Source organism: Bos indicus x Bos taurus, chromosome 18 (assembly GCF_003369695.1).
Source record: "Bos indicus x Bos taurus breed Angus x Brahman F1 hybrid chromosome 18, Bos_hybrid_MaternalHap_v2.0, whole genome shotgun sequence".
Taxonomy (NCBI): domain Eukaryota; kingdom Metazoa; phylum Chordata; class Mammalia; order Artiodactyla; family Bovidae; genus Bos; species Bos indicus x Bos taurus.
This window is the reverse complement of record NC_040093.1, coordinates 40866801-40885602: the sequence shown is the minus strand read 5'-3', so window position 1 is coordinate 40885602 and position 18802 is coordinate 40866801. Positions and strand designations below refer to the sequence as shown.

The 18802-nt window shown below is 48.4% G+C and overlaps 1 protein-coding gene across 7 annotated transcripts in view; it reads left to right on the top strand.

Moving 5' to 3' along the window:
* SLC12A3 (solute carrier family 12 member 3) overlaps positions 1-8126 on the top strand; it is a 39783-nt gene extending 31657 nt beyond the window's left edge. For 4 of the 7 annotated variants that reach the window (XM_027516496.1, XM_027516499.1, XM_027516497.1 and 1 more), the window contains exons 25-27: positions 1154-1221; positions 6158-6257; positions 6876-8126. In XM_027516496.1, coding sequence (XP_027372297.1) covers positions 1154-1221; positions 6158-6257; positions 6876-7106 — 399 coding nt within the window. In that variant the 3' untranslated portion in view covers positions 7107-8126. The remainder of the gene's footprint in view (positions 1-1153; positions 1222-6157; positions 6258-6875) is intronic. The other 3 variants (XM_027516500.1, XM_027516502.1, XM_027516501.1) reach the window with 1 other exon arrangement.
* The last annotated feature ends 10676 nt before the right edge of the window (positions 8127-18802 follow it).

Here is an 18802-nt window from a genome sequence, read left to right as displayed (position 1 = left end):
CAATGGACTGCCTGGGGTCCTTCTCCCTCTCTTCCCCTGTTCTTCCATGCCTGCAGGAAGGAATTCATGAGGCAGATGGTGAAGGTCAAGGTAGAGCTTGTCCTTTGTGGGCCCATAAAGCTGCCTGAGCTTCTCCCCTAGGCTATGGACCCCACGCCCTTCCCAGGCAGCATCTTCAGGACTCTGCTCAGGCCTAAAGGAGAGTGGGGGCTGCCATGCCCATTTTAAGGTGGGGAGAGCAGTTCTGCTCCCTGTGAGTTCCATGGTGGTAGTTCTGAGGACTCAGGAGACATTTGCTGATTTCTGGGGACAGTTTTGGCTGTCACCTGCCAGCAGGAATGGCCGCTGTCACTTAGCGAGTAGCGGCCTGGGATGCTGCTAAACATCCTGCAACCCACAACACAGAGTGATTCCACCCAAATGCTGCCCATGTGAGATCTGGGTGAACTCACTTGCCCTCTGTTTTCCTTTCTCTCCAATGGGGTATCCACAATCAGACCCTGAGTGTCCACCACTTCCGAACAATTCAGAGACAAGCCTTGGAGAGGAGGAGGGAGTCCGCCCTCAGCTCAGCCCCACCTGAGCTTTGGGGAGTTCCCTGACCCGGCCCCTGAGCCTTCCAGAGTCACCCAGTCCTGAGAAAAGGCTGAGTAATGTGTCGTGTCCACAGAAGGCTCCTGCCTACTCTGTCACAGGGGAGATCGAGCCATCACCATTGCTGAGTGCACCTTAGCAAGTGCTTCCCCTGGAGCTTTTGTGTGCATTGTCTCACTCAGGCTTCCCCAGACTCCCCGGGGAGGGCACTGTTGCACCCATTTCACAGCTGAGGACACTGAAGCTCAGGGAGGCAAGGTGCCTGCTCGATGTCAGAAACTCTTAGAGCTGAGATGTGAACCCAGCCCTCCCCACCCCACGGGAGGTGCTCTTTCCCACCACAATCCCACAATAATAAGGTCAGGAAGAAAACACCCCAGGGGCTCCTCCAGGAGGTAAGCTTGGCTTTCAGTCACCTTCTTGGAGGTGGGAGAATCTACCATAATTTAGGGGGGACAATTCACACACCCAGTTTGAGATGTTCAAGAACGTGGACTTGGGCTTGGCGGGGATCGCTCAGGGGACGTGGGAAATGACCACATGGCTTTTCCTTGCCCAGTCCCTGCGGCAGGTGAGGCTGAACGAGATTCTGCTGGATTATTCCCGAGATGCTGCTCTGGTTGTCATGTAAGTAGTGACCTGTGTGCTGGAGAAGCCTGATGCCCAGGCCAGAGTGTCAGCTTTAGAGGGCTGGTCACTGGCTGAGGACCCGAGCCTTCCTCTGTGAGGATGAAGGGCCCCAGGCCCATAGAAACACAATCTGGGTGGCTTCTTACTCCTTGACCGGGCCTGCATCCACCCCATGCCCCACGCCCCACACCCCACGCCAGCGCACCAGCTCGCCGAGGTCTTGGGTCCCTGTGTCCCAAGCCTCACCGACTCCCCCCACCCCTGCTTTCCCCTGTCCATTGCTTTTTCCTGCCAAACTCAGCTTGGCAAAGGGGACCCAGTTTGTTCTGGAAGAAAATCGATTCCTAGTTGTTTGGCCAGCTCTCTTTGGTCACCAGCCACCCCCAGTTGATGTTGGTGCCAGGTCTGGGCAGTGGAATCAGAACCCTGCCCTGGCCGGGGCTGCTCCAGCCTCTCTCGCTGCTGGCCCTGTCTGGTTAGGAGCCGCCTCGGCTGGCCGTTGACCCAGGCTGAATAAGTGGAAGAAGAGGGGAAGGTGACAGTGGTGCGGACAGCCTCATGGAGGCCAAGAGGCAGAACACGGTCAGCCAGGCCCCCAGCCCCCTCTCTCAGGGACAGGCCGGCTCAGAGGGAATGCAGCCCTCTGCCCAAGGAGCCCCTGACATTTCCTGGGGCGAGCTACCGCAGACTCCACAGGACAGCGGGGAAAGCCGCCGAACCTGTTTGTTCACACCCTGAGACCAGGATGGAGCACACAATTTGTGAGGCTGTGCGCAGTGAGAATGTGGGGCCCTTTGTTCAAAGGCGATTAAGAACTTCAGAATGGTAACAGCAGAGCGTGAAACACAGCCTGGGACCCGTCTCAGTGCGGGGCTTCGTGACCGCACAGGTGGCTGCCCCCAAAGCTGGCTCTGCCTGGAGCCGTTCTTTCTGGGGCTCATGGGGAGATAATCTTTTCTACAAAGAAAGTGCTCCATGTTTCCTTTGGTGTGGGGACCGTAGTGTAAGGGAAGCAAGTTGATCTCCAAGCCGCTGGTCAATATCTTTCAGAGAACGTTTCTAGGGCCAGGTTAGCCTGGTTGTGGGCCGGGTCAGCAAGTAAGACGGTGACAGCGCCTTCATCCTGGGATGGCTCCCCGACTTTCCCTGGGTGTGGTACTTGGGATGTGCCATCTGGGGCATAGGTGTGCCAAAGCACCTCTTCCTGAGTGCCACCTCTGTTCAGAGAAGCAGATTTGCATTTTGTCTCTGCCATTAGCCCACTGTGTGGCCTTGGGCCAGTAACTCTCCTTCTCTGAGCCTCAGCTTCCCTGATTATACATTTTTTTTGAATGTTTATTTTTGGGGCTGCATCAAGTCTCACTTGCAGCACACAGGTTCTCCATCGTGGCGTGCGGGCTTCTCTCTAGTTGTGGTGCACGGGCTCTAGGGCGCGTGGGCTCTGTAGTTTCTCTTCTAGTTAAGACCCCCAGACTTGTAGTCGTGGCTCTTGGGCTTAGTTGCCCAGAGACATGTGGGCTCTTAGTTCCCTGACCAGGGATAGAACCCATGTCCTCTGCACTGCAGGGTGGATTCTTAACCCCTAGACCATCAAGGAAGTCCCTCCCTGATTATAGAGAAGAGTTAAATTAATTATTTCCAAGATTCTCTTTCATTCTAACATTCTATGACCCTAAGTTTGCCACTAAAATGAGTCAGACTCAGGCCATAAGAGGAGGAGTTTCATCTGGGGAGGGACCACCTGCTGTCACCTCTCCCCTCCCACTCCCCCACCTTCTGGATCTCACAGGGGAAACCCATCCCCACCCCCAGCCTTTCTGGGATTAGCTGATACAAATAAACGGGAGAGGAGAGAGCGGCACACAGGTGCACCCCAGGGCGTCTGCCACAGTTGCCTGAAAGGGCCCTGGCTGTCCAGCCAGCACCACGGGGAGCAGCTGCTTTGCTCCTCCAACCCGGAGACATGCCTTTAAAAGTTCACCCTGAGGGCCCCCTGCTTCAACCATTGAGGGGGCGGGGAGGTGTGGAAAACAGCAAATTCCTCAATTCCTTCTAGATCAGGGTCTGGGGTTGAGCCCAGGAGCCCACATTTCCCAGAAATCCCAAGAATGAGAAAATCCTCCCAAGCCTCCAGGAAATGACAAAAATCACATTTTCTAGCACATCAGAGAGCACACATGGGGCTGTTTTCTAGAGCAGCTTTGAGGCAGAACTGGCTTGTTTGCTGTCTTCTAATCAGTGGTTTATCTGATTAACAGTCCTTGTTTGAGCTCAGCTTAAACTGCACACTAATAAACCAGCCTTGTAACTAGCCCAACAACCTTGACCACACTAAGCACATATTTCTGGCATAACTTTTGGGTCTAGACCCCTCTTTTTTCTTATAAACACTCCCTCCTCAAAGCTAAATGCGTGTGTGCTAAGTTGCTTCAGTTGTGTCCGACTCTTTGCAACCCTATGAACTGTAGCCCACTGGCTCCTCTGTCCATGAAACGTTCCAGGCAAAAATACTGGAGCGGGTTGCCGTTTCCTACTCCAGGGCATCTTCCCGACCCAGGGATCAAACCCGTGCTTCCTGTGTCTCCTGTTTGGCAGGCAAGTTCTTTACCACTAGTGGCACCTGGAAGTCACCAAAGACAAATAGTAATAGAATAATAGCAATCAAAGTGCATTTTATTGATTGAGCCTCTGTGACACTCAAGGCATTGGGGTTTATTAATAAAAAAATTTTTTTTTTCATTTATTTTTTGGCTATACCGAGCAGCATGTGAAATCTTAGTTTACCACCAGGGATTCAATCTGTGCCCCTTGCATTGGGAGCATGGAGTCTTAACCACTGGACCACAAGGGCAGTCCTAACTTTTTAAAAAATTTATTTTATTAAAGTATAGTTGATTTATAATGCTATGTTAATTTCTGGTGTATAGCAAAGTGATTCAGTTAGACATATATATACATTCTGTTTCACATTCTTTTCCGTTTTGGTTTATCTGAGGGAACTGAATATAGTTCCCTGTGCTACAGAGTAAGGCCTTGCTGTTTATCCACCCTACACATAATGGTCTGCATCTGCTAATCCCAAACTCCTAAATCCACTGGGCCTTATTAATTTTCAGAACTCTATGAAGTGACTCTGTTTTACCCCCATCCCCACCGCAGCACACACCCTTAGGAGACGAGGAAGCTGAGTCTCAGAGAGATTCAGAATCTGCCAGGTGGTGACTAGGGTTTGAAGCCGCAGACGCCGGTTCTGAAGCTCGGTTATCTTTCTGCATCTAGGTTAGATCCAAGGCTGCCTTTCCTTGTGACTAAGCGAAGCAGTTCTGAGCAAAAAGCTCCTTTGTTCTGGAGCAGCTTGATTTCAAAAGATTAGTAGCTTACACCACACACATCCTGTGGGCAGAAACAGAGCGTGTCATTCGCTGGCACTGGGGGAGAGTGCCAAGGGAGTCTGTCCTTTGGACAGGCAGACAGATGGACAGGCTCTGCTCTGAGAGGGAACTTCATGTTGGGGCTTGAAAAGCCACAGCAGGAGTGATGGAGGTCCCCTGCCCTGGATAGTGCAGTTACTAGGCCCCCAAGCCTTAGACATTTCTAATTGCAGTCCCTGAAAAGAACGTATAATACCAGTAGTTCTGTTCAGTCGCTCAGTCGTGTCCGACTCTTTGTGACCCCATGGACTGTAGCACGCCAGGCCTCCCTGTCCATCACCAACTCCTGGAGTCTACTTAAACTCATGTCCATTGAGTCAGTGATGCCATCCAGCCATCTCATCCTCTGTCGTCCCCTTCTCCTCCCACCTTCAATTTTTCCCAGCATCAGGGTCTTTTCCGATGAGTAGTTACCAGTGGGCATTTCCAGCCTTTAGTGTGACTGTCAAATCAGGAAAATTTGGTTTCAATATTTCCACTTCCCTTTTCCTGGGAAAGGTACCAGAAAAACACAAACTCAGTCTATTAACTAAGGTGACACTGGCTTCATGGAATGTGCTTGTTCCCATGGTGTTCCCTGATCCTGGGGACCTTGCTTTATAAGGGAGGATACTGTTTGTCCCAAAAGAAGCTTTGAGAAGGGAATTTTAAAAAAAGGGACAGCTGTTTGGGGACGTCGATTCTCAGCAGAGGAGGGGTTGCAGTGAGCTGGGATCATGGGGATGGGAAGATCCCAAGACCTTGGGTCATGTCCCAGCTCTGCCACTCACCCGCTGGGTCATCTCGAGCTGGCAAATGGTAATAAGTGGTGACAATACTGCTGACGTCACAAAGTGCTCACTCTACGCCAGTGCTTTTGTGCAGTACCCTTCACGACCTGGGGCTTCTTTGGAACTCATAAGCCTATGACAGAATCATGTGTGTTCACTTTGGGGAAACAAAAACTGAGGCTTAGGGTCAATGAGCCTTTTGTCACAGCCACATGGCTGAGGAAGCGGCAAGCCACGACTCTAGCAGCTTCTCTGACCCAGAGCCAGCCTCTGAAGCCCAGCATTGCACAGCATCCTCCTGTCTGGCCGGTTCCCCCAGCTTTTCCCCTGGGTAGTTTTGAGGTTCAGATGAAACAGTACCTGTGGGTGTACTTTGGGAAAACAAACAAAGTTCAGGCCCATGTAACATGCTGGTGCCCCAGCTTTGTGCACCGCCAGCGGGATCGGTATGATGCCGCCTTCCCGCAAGAGCCGCAAGCAGGGCAGTGGCAGTCATCACCAGGTGTCTTTGGAATCTCAAGATGGTGGAAAAGTCGCTTCCTGAAATAGCCATGAAAATGTGGCTGAAGAGCCTTCCGAGGGTATGTGGTTATTTGCTTAGCATAGCAGTTCAGACAAGGCAGTTCAGGGAGACGGCAGAGTCCTGCTCCCAAGGCCTTACATATGTGGCAGGAGCCAGGACTAGGCCACTCAGCTGAAACCCATGAACGTATCACTTTGCTGTGGCTGCAGGCAGGGGTGTGGCTGGAGAGGCGAGGCTGGCGTGATCCGAGTGGCTGCAGGAGTGGGATCCGTGAGCCTCGCCGTGAGCCTCAGACTGTTCTCCATACAGGTGAATAAGACAGACCCCACCTGCCCATGCGTGACCAAACATTCTAGCGGAGGGAGACAGACAACAAATAAATGAAAAGAGGATTTGCAAGTGTGAAGTGTTACAAAGATAATGAAACAGGGTGACATGATAAAGAGGGGGAGATGGGATTGAAGAGGGTGATCCGAGAAGGAGGTGCACTTGGGCCAAGACCCGAGGGAGCCAAGCTGAAGAGCTGGGAGCTGGCTCTGCCATCTGGGTGGAAAGAATGTCATGTGCCAAGGCCCCGGGGCAGGAACAAGCTGGCCGTTTATTTCAGGAGTGGAAAGGAAGCCTCTGTGGCTGTGTGGGTATGAGGGAGCCTGAGGGCAGTGGGAGGGGAGGTTTTGGAGGCTGGTGGGGCCAGGATCACAGGGGCCTCACAAGCCATGGCTTTGTTTAGAAATGCTTTGTGGGTGAAGTTACATTTCAAGTCATGCTTTCAAGAAGAGCCACAGGTCATTCTTAGGGTGGCTGGGAAGAAGGAGCACTGAAGGGGCCAACAAACAGAGATGCTGTTCAGGAAGCAGACCGGGAGCTGGGCCTCATGGGGAAGGCCCCTGGTTAATTTCCCATCTGCTGCTTCTTCCTGCCCCACAGCACCCTGCCCATAGGGAGGAAGGGGAAGTGCCCGAGCTCACTCTACATGGCCTGGCTGGAGACGCTGTCCCAGGACCTCAGACCTCCAGTCATCCTGATCCGAGGAAACCAGGAGAACGTGCTCACCTTTTACTGCCAGTAACTTCGGGCTTGGCTGCACCTGCCCAAAGCCTGAGCGCAGGGGATGCCTACCTGTCCACGGGCACAGAAGGCATACCCTGTCACATGTAGTATCTGATGATCTGATGGAAGAAGTTGGTAGATTTTCAAACATCGGCTGGACCCCACTCCCATTGGACTTGTGCTCTGGGTTTTGTTTTTATGGGCTAAAGAAGTAGCAGATAGAGTTGTCTGCTCTATCTGGCGGGTCCATATCCCTTTTAAGTTTTCTTTTGCTCTTGATTACAACAAATTAAGATTTCAGTCTTTGATTTGTGTACAAATTTGAGACAGACTTCTGGATGTGTATCTTGGCGGTTTCTACAGACCTTTCCTGGGAGCACCCCCTAAACACGCCTCCCCATACCAATGTCAGGCGAGTGGGCACCCCACATGCACCTGCAACCCTTGCAGGAGGAATACAGGGCCCCTTGAGCCTCCATAATAATGCAAATTTATTTAACTGCCTCTCACTTCCTTCACTTTCAATAATGTGTCTGAAGTGTTTTGGTTGGTTCTTTGGTAAACTGAGACTTTCAAACTTTTCTAGATGGCAACCCACAGTAAGAAATCTATTTGACATTGAAACTTGGAACAAATACAATGAAACAAAAGTGTGACAAAACAATCTTTATCCTTTGCTGAGAAAGACAGAGCTCCTGGCCGAGCACTTGAAGGAGGGAGAGGGGGCTGCCTTTGAGCCATTCAGTGGACTGGGACCAACTCCCACTCCAGATGAGGCAAAGCCTTTCTAGAGCCACATGGAAAACCACTTCCTGGCAAATGGTTGCTCCCTCTTCTGACCTCAAGGAGACTCTGATCCAAGAACAGAGAATGCTTTGACTTTGGGAACTTAAATAAAACACTTCACCATGTTGGAATCTAAATTTTGAACAATGATAATAGCTTTGTTTAAAAAAAAAGTCTTGAGTTAACAGTGAGGTCAAAAACAATGAAATGAATAAAAAATACATTTACTCAGTCAACAGAATTTATTTGTTTTGGAACAGGCTGTTTCTCAACTCCGCTGAGTGTTTTGGAAAAATTAACTGTATTGTTTTTTCGACCCTGGATTAAACTTTTCTCTGTGCTTCCACTGGTCCCATAGGTCACAGTGCCAGATTTCCACATGGATGTTTACAGGGGTCACTTACTTTTCCCTTTGCTTCTCTTACATGTGCTTGAAGATGCACAGAGAGCCTGTCTTCTTTAATCTTTTAAAAAGTCTCCCAGGAATTTCAATCTTGCCTCAAACCAACGGGCAGAGAGATTGAGTGGAAAGAGCCAGAGCGTGGCCACCAAGGAACCTGGACTTGAGTTTCTGTGTTCCCCCCAAAACTGACTATGACCTCAGATATGGCCCCTTACCCTCTCTGAGCCGCAGTCTGTGAAATGAGAGAATGGGACTGAGGCAGCTGTCACCAGCCAACTGGCCTGCTGCTGACTGGTTTGGCCCACGTGTTGTTTTTTTTTTAATTAAGTGTGTATTTCTTTGGGCTGTGCAGGGTCTTCGTTGCTGTGCCGGCTTTCTCTGCTTGTGGTGAGCGGGGGCTACTCTTCGCTGCAGTGCTCGGGCTTTTCTTTGTGGTGGCTCCTCTTGCTGTGGCTTGAGGGCTCTAGAGGGCGCAGGGGCTTAGTTGCTCCAAGGCATGTGCAATCTTCCCAGATCAGGGATGGAACCTGTGTCTCCTGCACTGGCAGGCGGGTTCTTAGCCACTGTACCATCAGGGAAGTCCCCAGTGTGGTTGATTAGTGTTATGGAAGTGAGGGGCACCAGGTGGGGTGGAGAACACATTCCTCAGTACCCCCACCCCCACTGTGGCACACCACTTCCGGCCCTACTGTGTGCTCAGAGGCTGTGAAGACACCCCCCACCACCACCAAGTCATCGCTGGGCATGTGAAGCACTGAGAGATGAAGAGACTTTGGTCCGCTGTGTGTGTGTCTGTGTCTGGATGATAAGATGCTCCACGTCAGTGAGGAGTCCAGCCTGGCACTGTGCCCGGGAAACCACAGAGAGGTGGTCATCAGAGCTGGAGCCCAACACTGCCAGCAGCCACCCTGCCACTGCAGAAGGAACTCCTCACTTATCTCCCCCAGGATCCACTGCTCAGATAGCTCCTGACTTCCCCCCTGGCATTTCAGCCTCCAGATTTCATGTCCTCTTTCAGTTCCTGCCCAGACTTGTGGCTCTGATGTAAGATAGGCTCTCTGAGCTCCCCTCTCAGGCAGAGAGCTGTGGGTCTCACAAGAACATGGAAAGCCCCGTCTGGACTGAATTCCCTTTTACACACCTACCTGGCCTATAGTGTGGCTTGGAGGGCGAGGTGGGTTTCACACAGATGCGACTAGCTGGAACGTTCCTGAACCACCACCTGGCTGAGAGGTCCCCAAGCACATGCAAAGCAGCCAGGTTTTGCTTCTAGCTGTGTATAGCTCAGGAGAGCAGGAAAAAAAAAAAAAAAAGTACCAGCCACTTTCGAAGTGTTCACAGAAACGGGGCCCAGGAAAGTCCAGCCACCAGCTTTGTTGGTAATTGCCCACTTGAAATGAGGGTCAAACTTATGACCGAAAGCACAAGCGTGACATGAGTGCCCCTGCCTGAAAGGGAGCCATAACAAACACAGTTTCTAAAAATACCATGTGGTCTAGTGTTAAGAAAAACCACCTGGCTGGGAGGCAAAACAGCAGAATGTCATACGGTTAAAAGACAGTAGCAAGAAAAGATAAGTGTTTTCTGCTCCAGCTTATAGGAGAGTTACAAAAGAAAATGTTCTAAGGATGCAAAAGAGGGAAAAGAGAGAGTAAAGACTAAGGTGGAGAGTGGAGGGAACTTCCCAGGGACTATTAAGACTCCATGCTCCCAAGGCAGCGGCTCCCCGTTGGACCCCTGGTCAGGCAACTAGATCTCCCGTGCTGAAACTAAAAAAAAAAATCTCACACGCTGCAACTAAAGATCTCACATGGCATAGCTAAAGATCCCACGTGCCACAACAAAGCTGACGGTCCCGCATGCTGCAACTAAGACCCGGTACAGCCAAATAAATAAATAATAAAAAATAATAATTCCCTCCACCCTCCACTTTAGTCTTTGCTCCCTCTTTTGCGTCTTTAGAGCATTTTCTTTTGTGACTCTCCTATGTGACTCACTTTTGTAATTCTCCAAACTAGGTATGTTTGGAGAACAAGAAATAAACCATTCTTCCTGGTTTAAGAGAGTTGTGAACTGGGAGAAAATAAGATAGAGAAGGTCTTCAAGTGCAAGGCCCCCATGGGGAGGCTGAGGAGCTCAGAACTGATTCAAAGGCACTAGGGAGCCACTGAGGGTAAAGGAAGCCTGAACCTGAGGAAGTTTGGCCAGACAGGAGATAGAGGAGGCTGGAGGAGAGAAGGCAGGGTGCCCAGAGAGGACGATATGCAGAACTGCCAAAGCAAGCCAGCAAGCCTCAACAGTCTTCAGATTGACAAAGGGCAGGGGAAAGAGGAGGAAGAAATGGCATTTTCCAGAACTGAGAATGGCCTGGATGTACGTGTAGATGGAACAGGGCCCCAGAAGTTGAGCCTGCGCAGCTGTAAGAACAAACTGTGTCACATGGAGGATGAGGGATTAGGCTTCCTGCTGGAGGAAATGAGCAAGTAGGTGGGTTTGGTTTCGAAGACACCCCAGGGGTCAGAAATGTGGTCCTGGAGCTCAGGAAGAGCTCATGGTGTCCACTGTTTCAGCCTGAAACTCTGAAAGCAGAGACCATAAGTAGATTTGGGAGTCACACTCATGGACAGGAAATCAAAGTCATAGCTTGAGTGAGATCACCAAGAAAGAGTGTGAAGGGAATGGAGAGGGCTAGAGGCTGGACCTCAGAAGGGCTCCATTTAGGGGCAGGAAGAAGAGGCAGCCAACAAAGCAGCCTAGAAAAGATCATTAGTGGGGGAATATTACTCAGTCATAAAAAAGGAACAAAATAATGCCATTTGCAGCAACCTAGCGATTGTCACACTGAGTGAAGTAAGTCAGACACAGAAAGACAAATATTATATGCATATGATATCACATAAATGGAATATTTTTTTTAAAAAAAGGTACAAATGAACTTCCAAAACAGAAGTAGAGTCACAAACGTAGAAAACAAACTCATCGTTACCAGAGGATAAAGAGGGGCAGGGTAAATTGGGAGAATGGGATTAACATATACACACACACACACACATATATATATATATTAGATAACAAGCGCCTACTGTATAGCACAGGGAACTCTACCCAATACTCTGTAATGGCCTATATGGGGAAAAAATCTTAAAAAAAGACTGGATACACATACAAGTATGACTGAGTCACTTTGCTGCACACCTGAAGCTAACACAACATTGTGAATCAGCTAAACTCCAATAAAAATTTTTCGGAAAAGACCATTGGTGGGGCAGGAGGAAAACCCCGGTAACCAAGAGCCTCAGAAGGCACCAGGGTCCAAGAAGCACAGAACTGTCGGCTCTCATGTTACCCAATTGCCAGATGTAAAGTCACTGCTGAATTGCAGTTCTGGGCATCACTAGGAGCCTTAGAATAATTCAGTAAGGTGGTGGGTCAGGGACCCCAGACTGAGGAACAGTTGGTGGAGGGGGAAGGAAAGCAGAAGATATACATGTAGACCTGTGCTTGAGTGACCCAGCAATGGGGAGAAAAACAACAATACGGTGAGGAAAAATAAGGTGGACCTTGGAGGAGAAGCAGAGATTGTTGTTGTCTTAGGGGGTGTGTCAGTCAGGATAATGCTAGATTCTGCTGCAGTCATAAATTACCCTCTAAATGTTAGCAGCTTATATGATAAAGATCAATTTCTCTCTTGCAAATATTCCTATGCTGGGTAAGCCCTCTTGTCCACCTCAAGTCCCAGTGATTATTCCCATCTTGGGAGGCAACCACTTCAGCCAGTAGCTTCCAACTCACTGAGGAAGGGGAAGAGAGCAGGAGGGTGGTGCACTGGCTTTCAAATGCTTCTGCTCAGAAGTGACCTGTTGCTTCCACTCAAAGTCCATGAGCCAAATAATTCACATGGCACCACCTTGCTGCAAGAGTGCTGGAAAACGGGGAGGACCATAGAAGTATTCATTGGGCAATAAATGTCTCTGTCATGGGTGGGAATGAGAGAAATATAGGTCAGAGGGGGAAGATTTAACATGCAAGGAAGAGAGTGATGAAAAGGTAGTAATGGAGAATCAACAAAATGTGGGGGGAATTTTGCTAAGCAGCACAGAAGGCATTTGAGCAAACTCTGGGAGACGGTGAAGGACAGAAGCCTGGTGTGCTGCAGTCCATGGGTCGCAAAGAGTTGGACACGACATGCAAAGAGTTGAACAACAAGGAAGGCATAGCTATTGTCTGCCATCTCAAGGGTGCAAAATTCCCAGGACACTTGCCCTTGTGCCAGTCTCTGCCAAGGCTTCTAAGCACCAGGTCATAAAACAAATGTGCAGAATGAATAATTAGGGACCTGTTCTCCAGTGATGGGATGGGCCAAGCAAGAAGGATGGAAGGCCAAGGTGCGAAAAATCCAAGAATGACCAAAGTACGTGAGCTCCAAAGTGGATGGAGAGACTGGAAGTGAGCCGCAAGATTTGAGAACGCTTGAGGGGCTGGTAGCAGGAGGACAAAAAAGATGCTCAGGGGAGTGGGAGAGAGAGATGGAGAAGAATGTGGGGGAGTTTGTGGTCAGTATGTGTGCATTTCAAGGTGTGAGATTCTGCAGGAGGTGTTGGAGCAAAATCTAGGGTGTCTGTCATTTGACTGTGAGCTCTGTGAAGTTGGCAATTGGCATGAACCTTTTAGTCACTGGGTGGCAGGAAGACTTTGAGGACCAGAGCAGCTGGAGGGTATTCGTGGCATGTTTACTGGCTGGCATGGGGGTATTTGAATATCTTAACCACTGAGATGGCTGAGTGAGTGCTCTTCAGCCCTGATGGTGACCACATCTGACTCATCTTTGCTTCCCAGCATCCAACACAGAGCTTAGCACAGGGAGGGCACTCAGTAAATGCTTGGCAAGTGAATGAATGGATGAATGGATCATGTCCAATGGGCAGTGGGAACAGAGTAGAGCAGAGATAGAAGTAAGTGGATATGAATGAAAGGGAGTGTGATCAGGAAGCTAGAACCATTATGATGGGCAAGGGACGGGACTTCCCTGTCGGTCCAGTGGTTACAACTCCACTTTCCCAATGCAGGAGACCTGGGTTCGATCCCTGGTCAGAGAACTAAGATCTCGCATGCCATGCAGCCAAAAAAAAAAAAAAAAAAAAAGAGACAGAGAGAGAGAGATGGGCAAAGCAAAGGATGTAAAGGAAGTTTGTAACCTTGGAAGAGACTTCTAGACGGCAAAAGACTGTAATTGCAGTCAGGTAAACCTCATCAGCCCTGGGATTTCAGTACTTTGGCCACCTCATGCGAAGAGTTGACTCATTGGAAAAGACTCTGATGCTGGGAGGGATTGGGGGCAGGAGGAGAAGGGGACGACAGAGGATGAGATGGCTGGATGGCATCACTGACTCGATGGACGTGAGTCTGGGTGAACTCCGGGAATTGGTGATGGACAGGGAGGCCTGGCGTGCTGCGATTCATGGGGTTGCAAAGAATCGGACACGACTGAGCGACTGAACTGAACTGAACTGAAACCTTCTCATGAGAAGAGAGAAGCTGCTAAGATGCACACCAGCTTAGAAGAAGCACTGGGGAGGGGGAGATGGGAGAAAGGCTGCCTTCAATGGGAAATGTTCAAAAGTCTTGTCTTAGAGAAAGGTAGGGTTGGTTAACCTGAGGAGGTTTTGGGAATTGGGGCAAGGTGCATGGGGAGAGAGCCAGAGCCTGTTTATAAAGAACCAGACCCACAGGTAAAATCTTGCTGATCTGAGTGATTGACTTAGGCCTGGGGCAGGAAAAGGTGGCCAGACCAGGGGAGAGATAAGCAGTTAGAGGAATGAACAGAGATGTTTGTTATGGTCTGGGAAAGGAGAAGCCCAGAGTTCAAAGGGAGGGCCGAGCAAGAAACTTCATGGAGGAGAGTAATAAGTCCCACCGTTAAAACAAGAACATTGCTATCTCTGTGATCTTATACATCTTTGCTTAAGTGCTAGATCTAGTCTGAAACCAGCCTGGGGAAGCTGGAGGTTTTGCTAGAGAAAAAAGAAAGAAACTAACACACAGTCGAAATTCTACTTGGAGTATAGGAAAGATTTTTTTATTTATGAATGCTATGCTAAGTCACTTCAGTCGTGTCCAACTCTGTGCAACCCCACAGACGGCAGCCCACCAGGCTTCCCCGTCCCTGGGATTCTCCAGGCAAGAACACTGGAGTGGGTTGCCATTTCCTTCTCCAATGCATGAAAGTGAAAAGTGAAAGTGAAGTCGCTCAGTCATGTCCGACTCCCAGCGAACCCTTGGACTGCAGCCCTCCAGGCTCCTCCATCCATGGGATTTTCCAGGCAAGAGCACTGGAGTGGGGTGCCACTGCCTTCTCCATTTATTTATGAAAAACCCCATAAAAAATTGGGGTTTGGAGGCCTGAGTGTTATAAAACTTAAGATGAGGCACTATAAAACTTAAGATGAATAAACACTGTTTTTTCCTTTTCTTTTTAAAGCAAAATGCTGAACTACAATCAGAATATTTAGAAGAGGGCTGGACTGGTGGCTGTGATGAGGAACTGTGGGCTTCTGACGTTGCCTGGACCCCAGAGTTCAGCCATGATCCTGCCCGGGATGCAGGCCTGGAGGGCAGGGCCTACCTGAGTGCTGTTTGCCCTGAAGCCAAACCCAAGCAGCCAGGACAGTCATGAACCTGGAGCTACTGTGAATATTTATGGACAAGTTTTTGTTTAAATTCCTGATTTCAACTACTTTGGATATATCCCTAGGAATGGAATTGCTGGGTCATGTGAAAATTCTCTGTTTAGCTTATCAAGTGAATTAATCCCAGGTACATTTTTAAACCTTGTGAAATCTCAGATTAGCTTCCCTGATACCTCAGTTGGTAAAGAATTCACCTGCAATGCAGGAGACCCCGGTTCAATTCCTGGGTGGGGAAGATCCGCTGGAGAAGGGAAAGGCTACCCACTCCAGTATTCTTGGACTTGCCTTGTGGCTCAGCTGGTAAAGAATCTGCCTGCCATGTGGGAGACCTGGGTTTTATTCTGGTCTAGAAAATTCCATGGACTGGATAGTCCATGGGATCACAAAGAGTCGGACTCGACTGGGCAACTTTCACTTTCATGCAGTTAACTGGGCTTCCCAGGTGGCACTGGTGGTAAAGAACCCGCCTGGCAATGCAGGAGAGATGAGACTTGGGTTCGATCCCTAGGTTGGGAAGATTCCCCTGGAAGAGGGCATAGCAAGTCACTCCAGTATTTGTCTGGAGAATCTCATGGACAGAGGAGCCTGGCAGGCTAGAGTCCGTCCATAGCGTCACAAAGAGACGGACACAACTGAAGCAACTTAGCAGACACACGCAATCAAGTTATTTAAACTCCCCGTGCCTCCATTTCCCTAGCTGTGAGATAGCAATAACAAAAGCATTCTACTTCATTAGGTTGCTGTGAGGATCAAATGCAAAGTTCTGGAAGCTGTGTATCCAGCACCTGGTAAGCACTCCCCTGTCTTAGCCAGTAGCTCTGTTCATGAACCCATCTTTGTTCCCAAGCCTCTTTCCCTCCTACCTTATTGCTGCTATGTCTTTTTCCCCCCGCATCTTTTTTCACATTTCCTTTTTAACTCTATACTAGCGCTGATTTCTCTTCTTCTCAAACCCAGCCTTCCTCATGATGCGGATCCACACATGATTCTGGTCATGTGCCTTCTACCCCTCAAAAACCTTACTGCCCACAAAATAAAACCAGCTCTCAAGGATGAACATACAGTCTTCCCTGAGCTGGTCCCAAGAATTCTTTCCAGTCTTACCTCTTGCTGACATCATCATCATTATTATTTTAAAATAAACTCTGGGGAAATTCCCTGGTGGCTGCCACTGATTTTTCACAAGGACTGTATAATTTTATACTCCTACCAGCCATGTATGAGAGTTCTGATTGCTCCATATTTTTTCAATACTTGGTGTTGTAAGAGTCTTCACTTTAAAAAAAAAAAAAAGAGCTCCTTGGATGATTCAGTTTCGCAATCAGGCTTAGAAACCTGTAGACTGGACTTGTTGCAGTTCCCTGAATATTATTAGCTAATATTAACTGAGCACTTGCTAAGTGTCTGGCTCTTTCCCAAGATCTTATCAATGTTATATCATTTAAATATCACAACAACTCTGTGAAAGAGACACTATTATTCTTCCTATTTTACAGATGAGGACAATTAGGAAGAGGGAGGTTGAGTAACTTGCCTAAGGTCACATAGCTCATAAGCGACGTAAGTTGGGTTTGAAATAGGCACTTTGGCTCTTCATCCATCAGTTGAACTACTGACTTTTACTTGCCCATACAAATTGTGTATAAATCCCCTATTGGGCTTAATCAGTAATTGCTGACATTGTATTTTAAAAATCTTTATTATGTGGCTGTGTCAGGTCTTAGTTGCAGCATGTAGAATCTTTCCTTGAGCATGGATTCTCTAGTTGTGTCGTGTAGACTCAATAGCTGTGGCACAGGAACCTAACAGGTTCCTAAGGCTTAGTTGCTCCACAGCATGTGGGATCTTAGTTCTCCTCCCTGTGATCTAACCCACGTCCCATACATTGCAAGACAGATTCTTAACTACTGGACCACGAGGGAAGTCCCTGTCATTATTATTTTTACTCAAATCCCACTCATCCTTCAAAATTCAGGTCAAATTCCTCCTCTCTATCCAGGTTTCCGTCTTCCCCTCTCCTTCTTCCTCTGTGTAATCCCTCAGTGTAACATAAGTCCTTCAGCAATGTGTGAGACTTTTAGGTTGACTTTTATTTCTGTTTTTACACTGTCTTATCATGCTCATTATATTTCTAAGGTCACTGAGATTAGGGTCACTTCATGTTTATCTTTCTATTCCCAGCATGTTGACCTGAATTTAATGTCTTTATAAATATTGTTGCCCATCTGTATCCACGGGTTCCACATCCACCAATTCAACCAACCACGGATGGAAAATATTCTGAAGAAAAAAGTTCCAAAAAGTTCCAAAAAGCAAAACTTAATTTGCCCCCACTCTGGCAACTATTTACATAGCATTTAAATTGTATTTACAGTTATTTACATAGCATTTACATTGTATTTGGTATCATAAGTAATCTAGATATGATTCAAAATATATTGAGAGAATGGGACTTCCCTGGTGGTCCAGTGGTTAAGACTCCAAATTTTGCAGGCTTGATCCCTGGTCAGGAACTATGTGCCTCATGGCCAAAAGGTTTTTAGAAAAAATATATATGGGAGGATGTTGCATTGGTTATATGCAAATACTACACCATTTTATAGAAGAGACTAGAGCAGCAAAGGATTTTTCTATGGGGTGGGGGAAGTCCTAGACCCAATCCTCCATGCACATGAGGAACAATTCTGTGCTACAGGCAGAATCACAGAAGTCCTTTACAAGTTGTTGTCTCAGAGAGAGAACTCAACAGGGAATCAAGAAATCCACTTGCCTTTTCCCTAGGAAAAAACACGCCCCTTTACTTTCTTTCTACTGAGTGAAAATGGATGTGCCGTTTTAAGGGGACCTGCTTCTTCTCACTGTCGGCTACAGGAAACCACGTTATGTGGCATCATTAATTACCCAATGAAGCTGTTATCTTCTGCCTGGCTGCCTCCTCCAAGGCCTCTGCTTGTCTTATCTGGTCTGGCCTCACTGGTCAGCTTCTCACTAGTTGCAAGACTACCAGATCATAACCAGTCATTTTTTTCCATCCTGATGTATGAAAAACAGGGCCAGCTACATAATTTGTGAGACCGGGTGAAAAATGAAAATGCAGGACTTCAAAATTTATTCAATATTTTCAGAAGGACATTAAACCAAGAGCAGGGCCCAACAGGTGTCACACGGGTGAAGCCTGCCTGGATGAAAAAGGGACTGAGCCCTTCTCAGCTGACAAAAACCAATCACAGGAAGTTCAGCATGGGGCCAATAATCTCCAAAGCCTTCCACTTCCCTTCTTGGTACAAAGACTGCTGAAATGGAAACCACCCCTGTTCTGTGTTACATTAAGGCTGATTGTTATGCATTGAACAGCGTCCTCCAATTCCCTGATAGCGCAGTTGGTAAAGAATCCCCGCATGCAATGTAGGAGACCCCAGTTTGATTCCTGAGTCAGGAAGATCTGCTGGAAAAGGGATAGGCTACCCACTCCAGTACTCTTGGGCTTCCCTTGTGGCTCAGCTGGTAAAGAATCCACCTGCAGTGTGGGAGACCTGGGTTCGATCCCTGGATTAGGAAGATCCCCTGGAGAAGAGAAAGGCTACCCATTTCAGTATTCTGACCTGGAGAATTCCATGGACTGTATAGTCCATGGGGTCTCCAAGAGTCAGACACAACTGAGTAACTTTCACTTTCATCACCCGCCACCCACACCCCATGTATGTTATTGTATTTGGAAATGGGGTCTTTGCAGATGATCAATTAAAATGAGGTCATTAGGGTAAAACCCTAATCCCATATGGCTGGTGTCCTTATAAAAAAGAGGGGGCAACTGGGACACAGAGACATGCATAAAGAAAATGATGTGAGGGCATGAACACTGGGGGCGGGGGGAGGAATGACACATGGTGACCATGAAGGCAGAAATGGCGAGGATGCAGCATCACCCC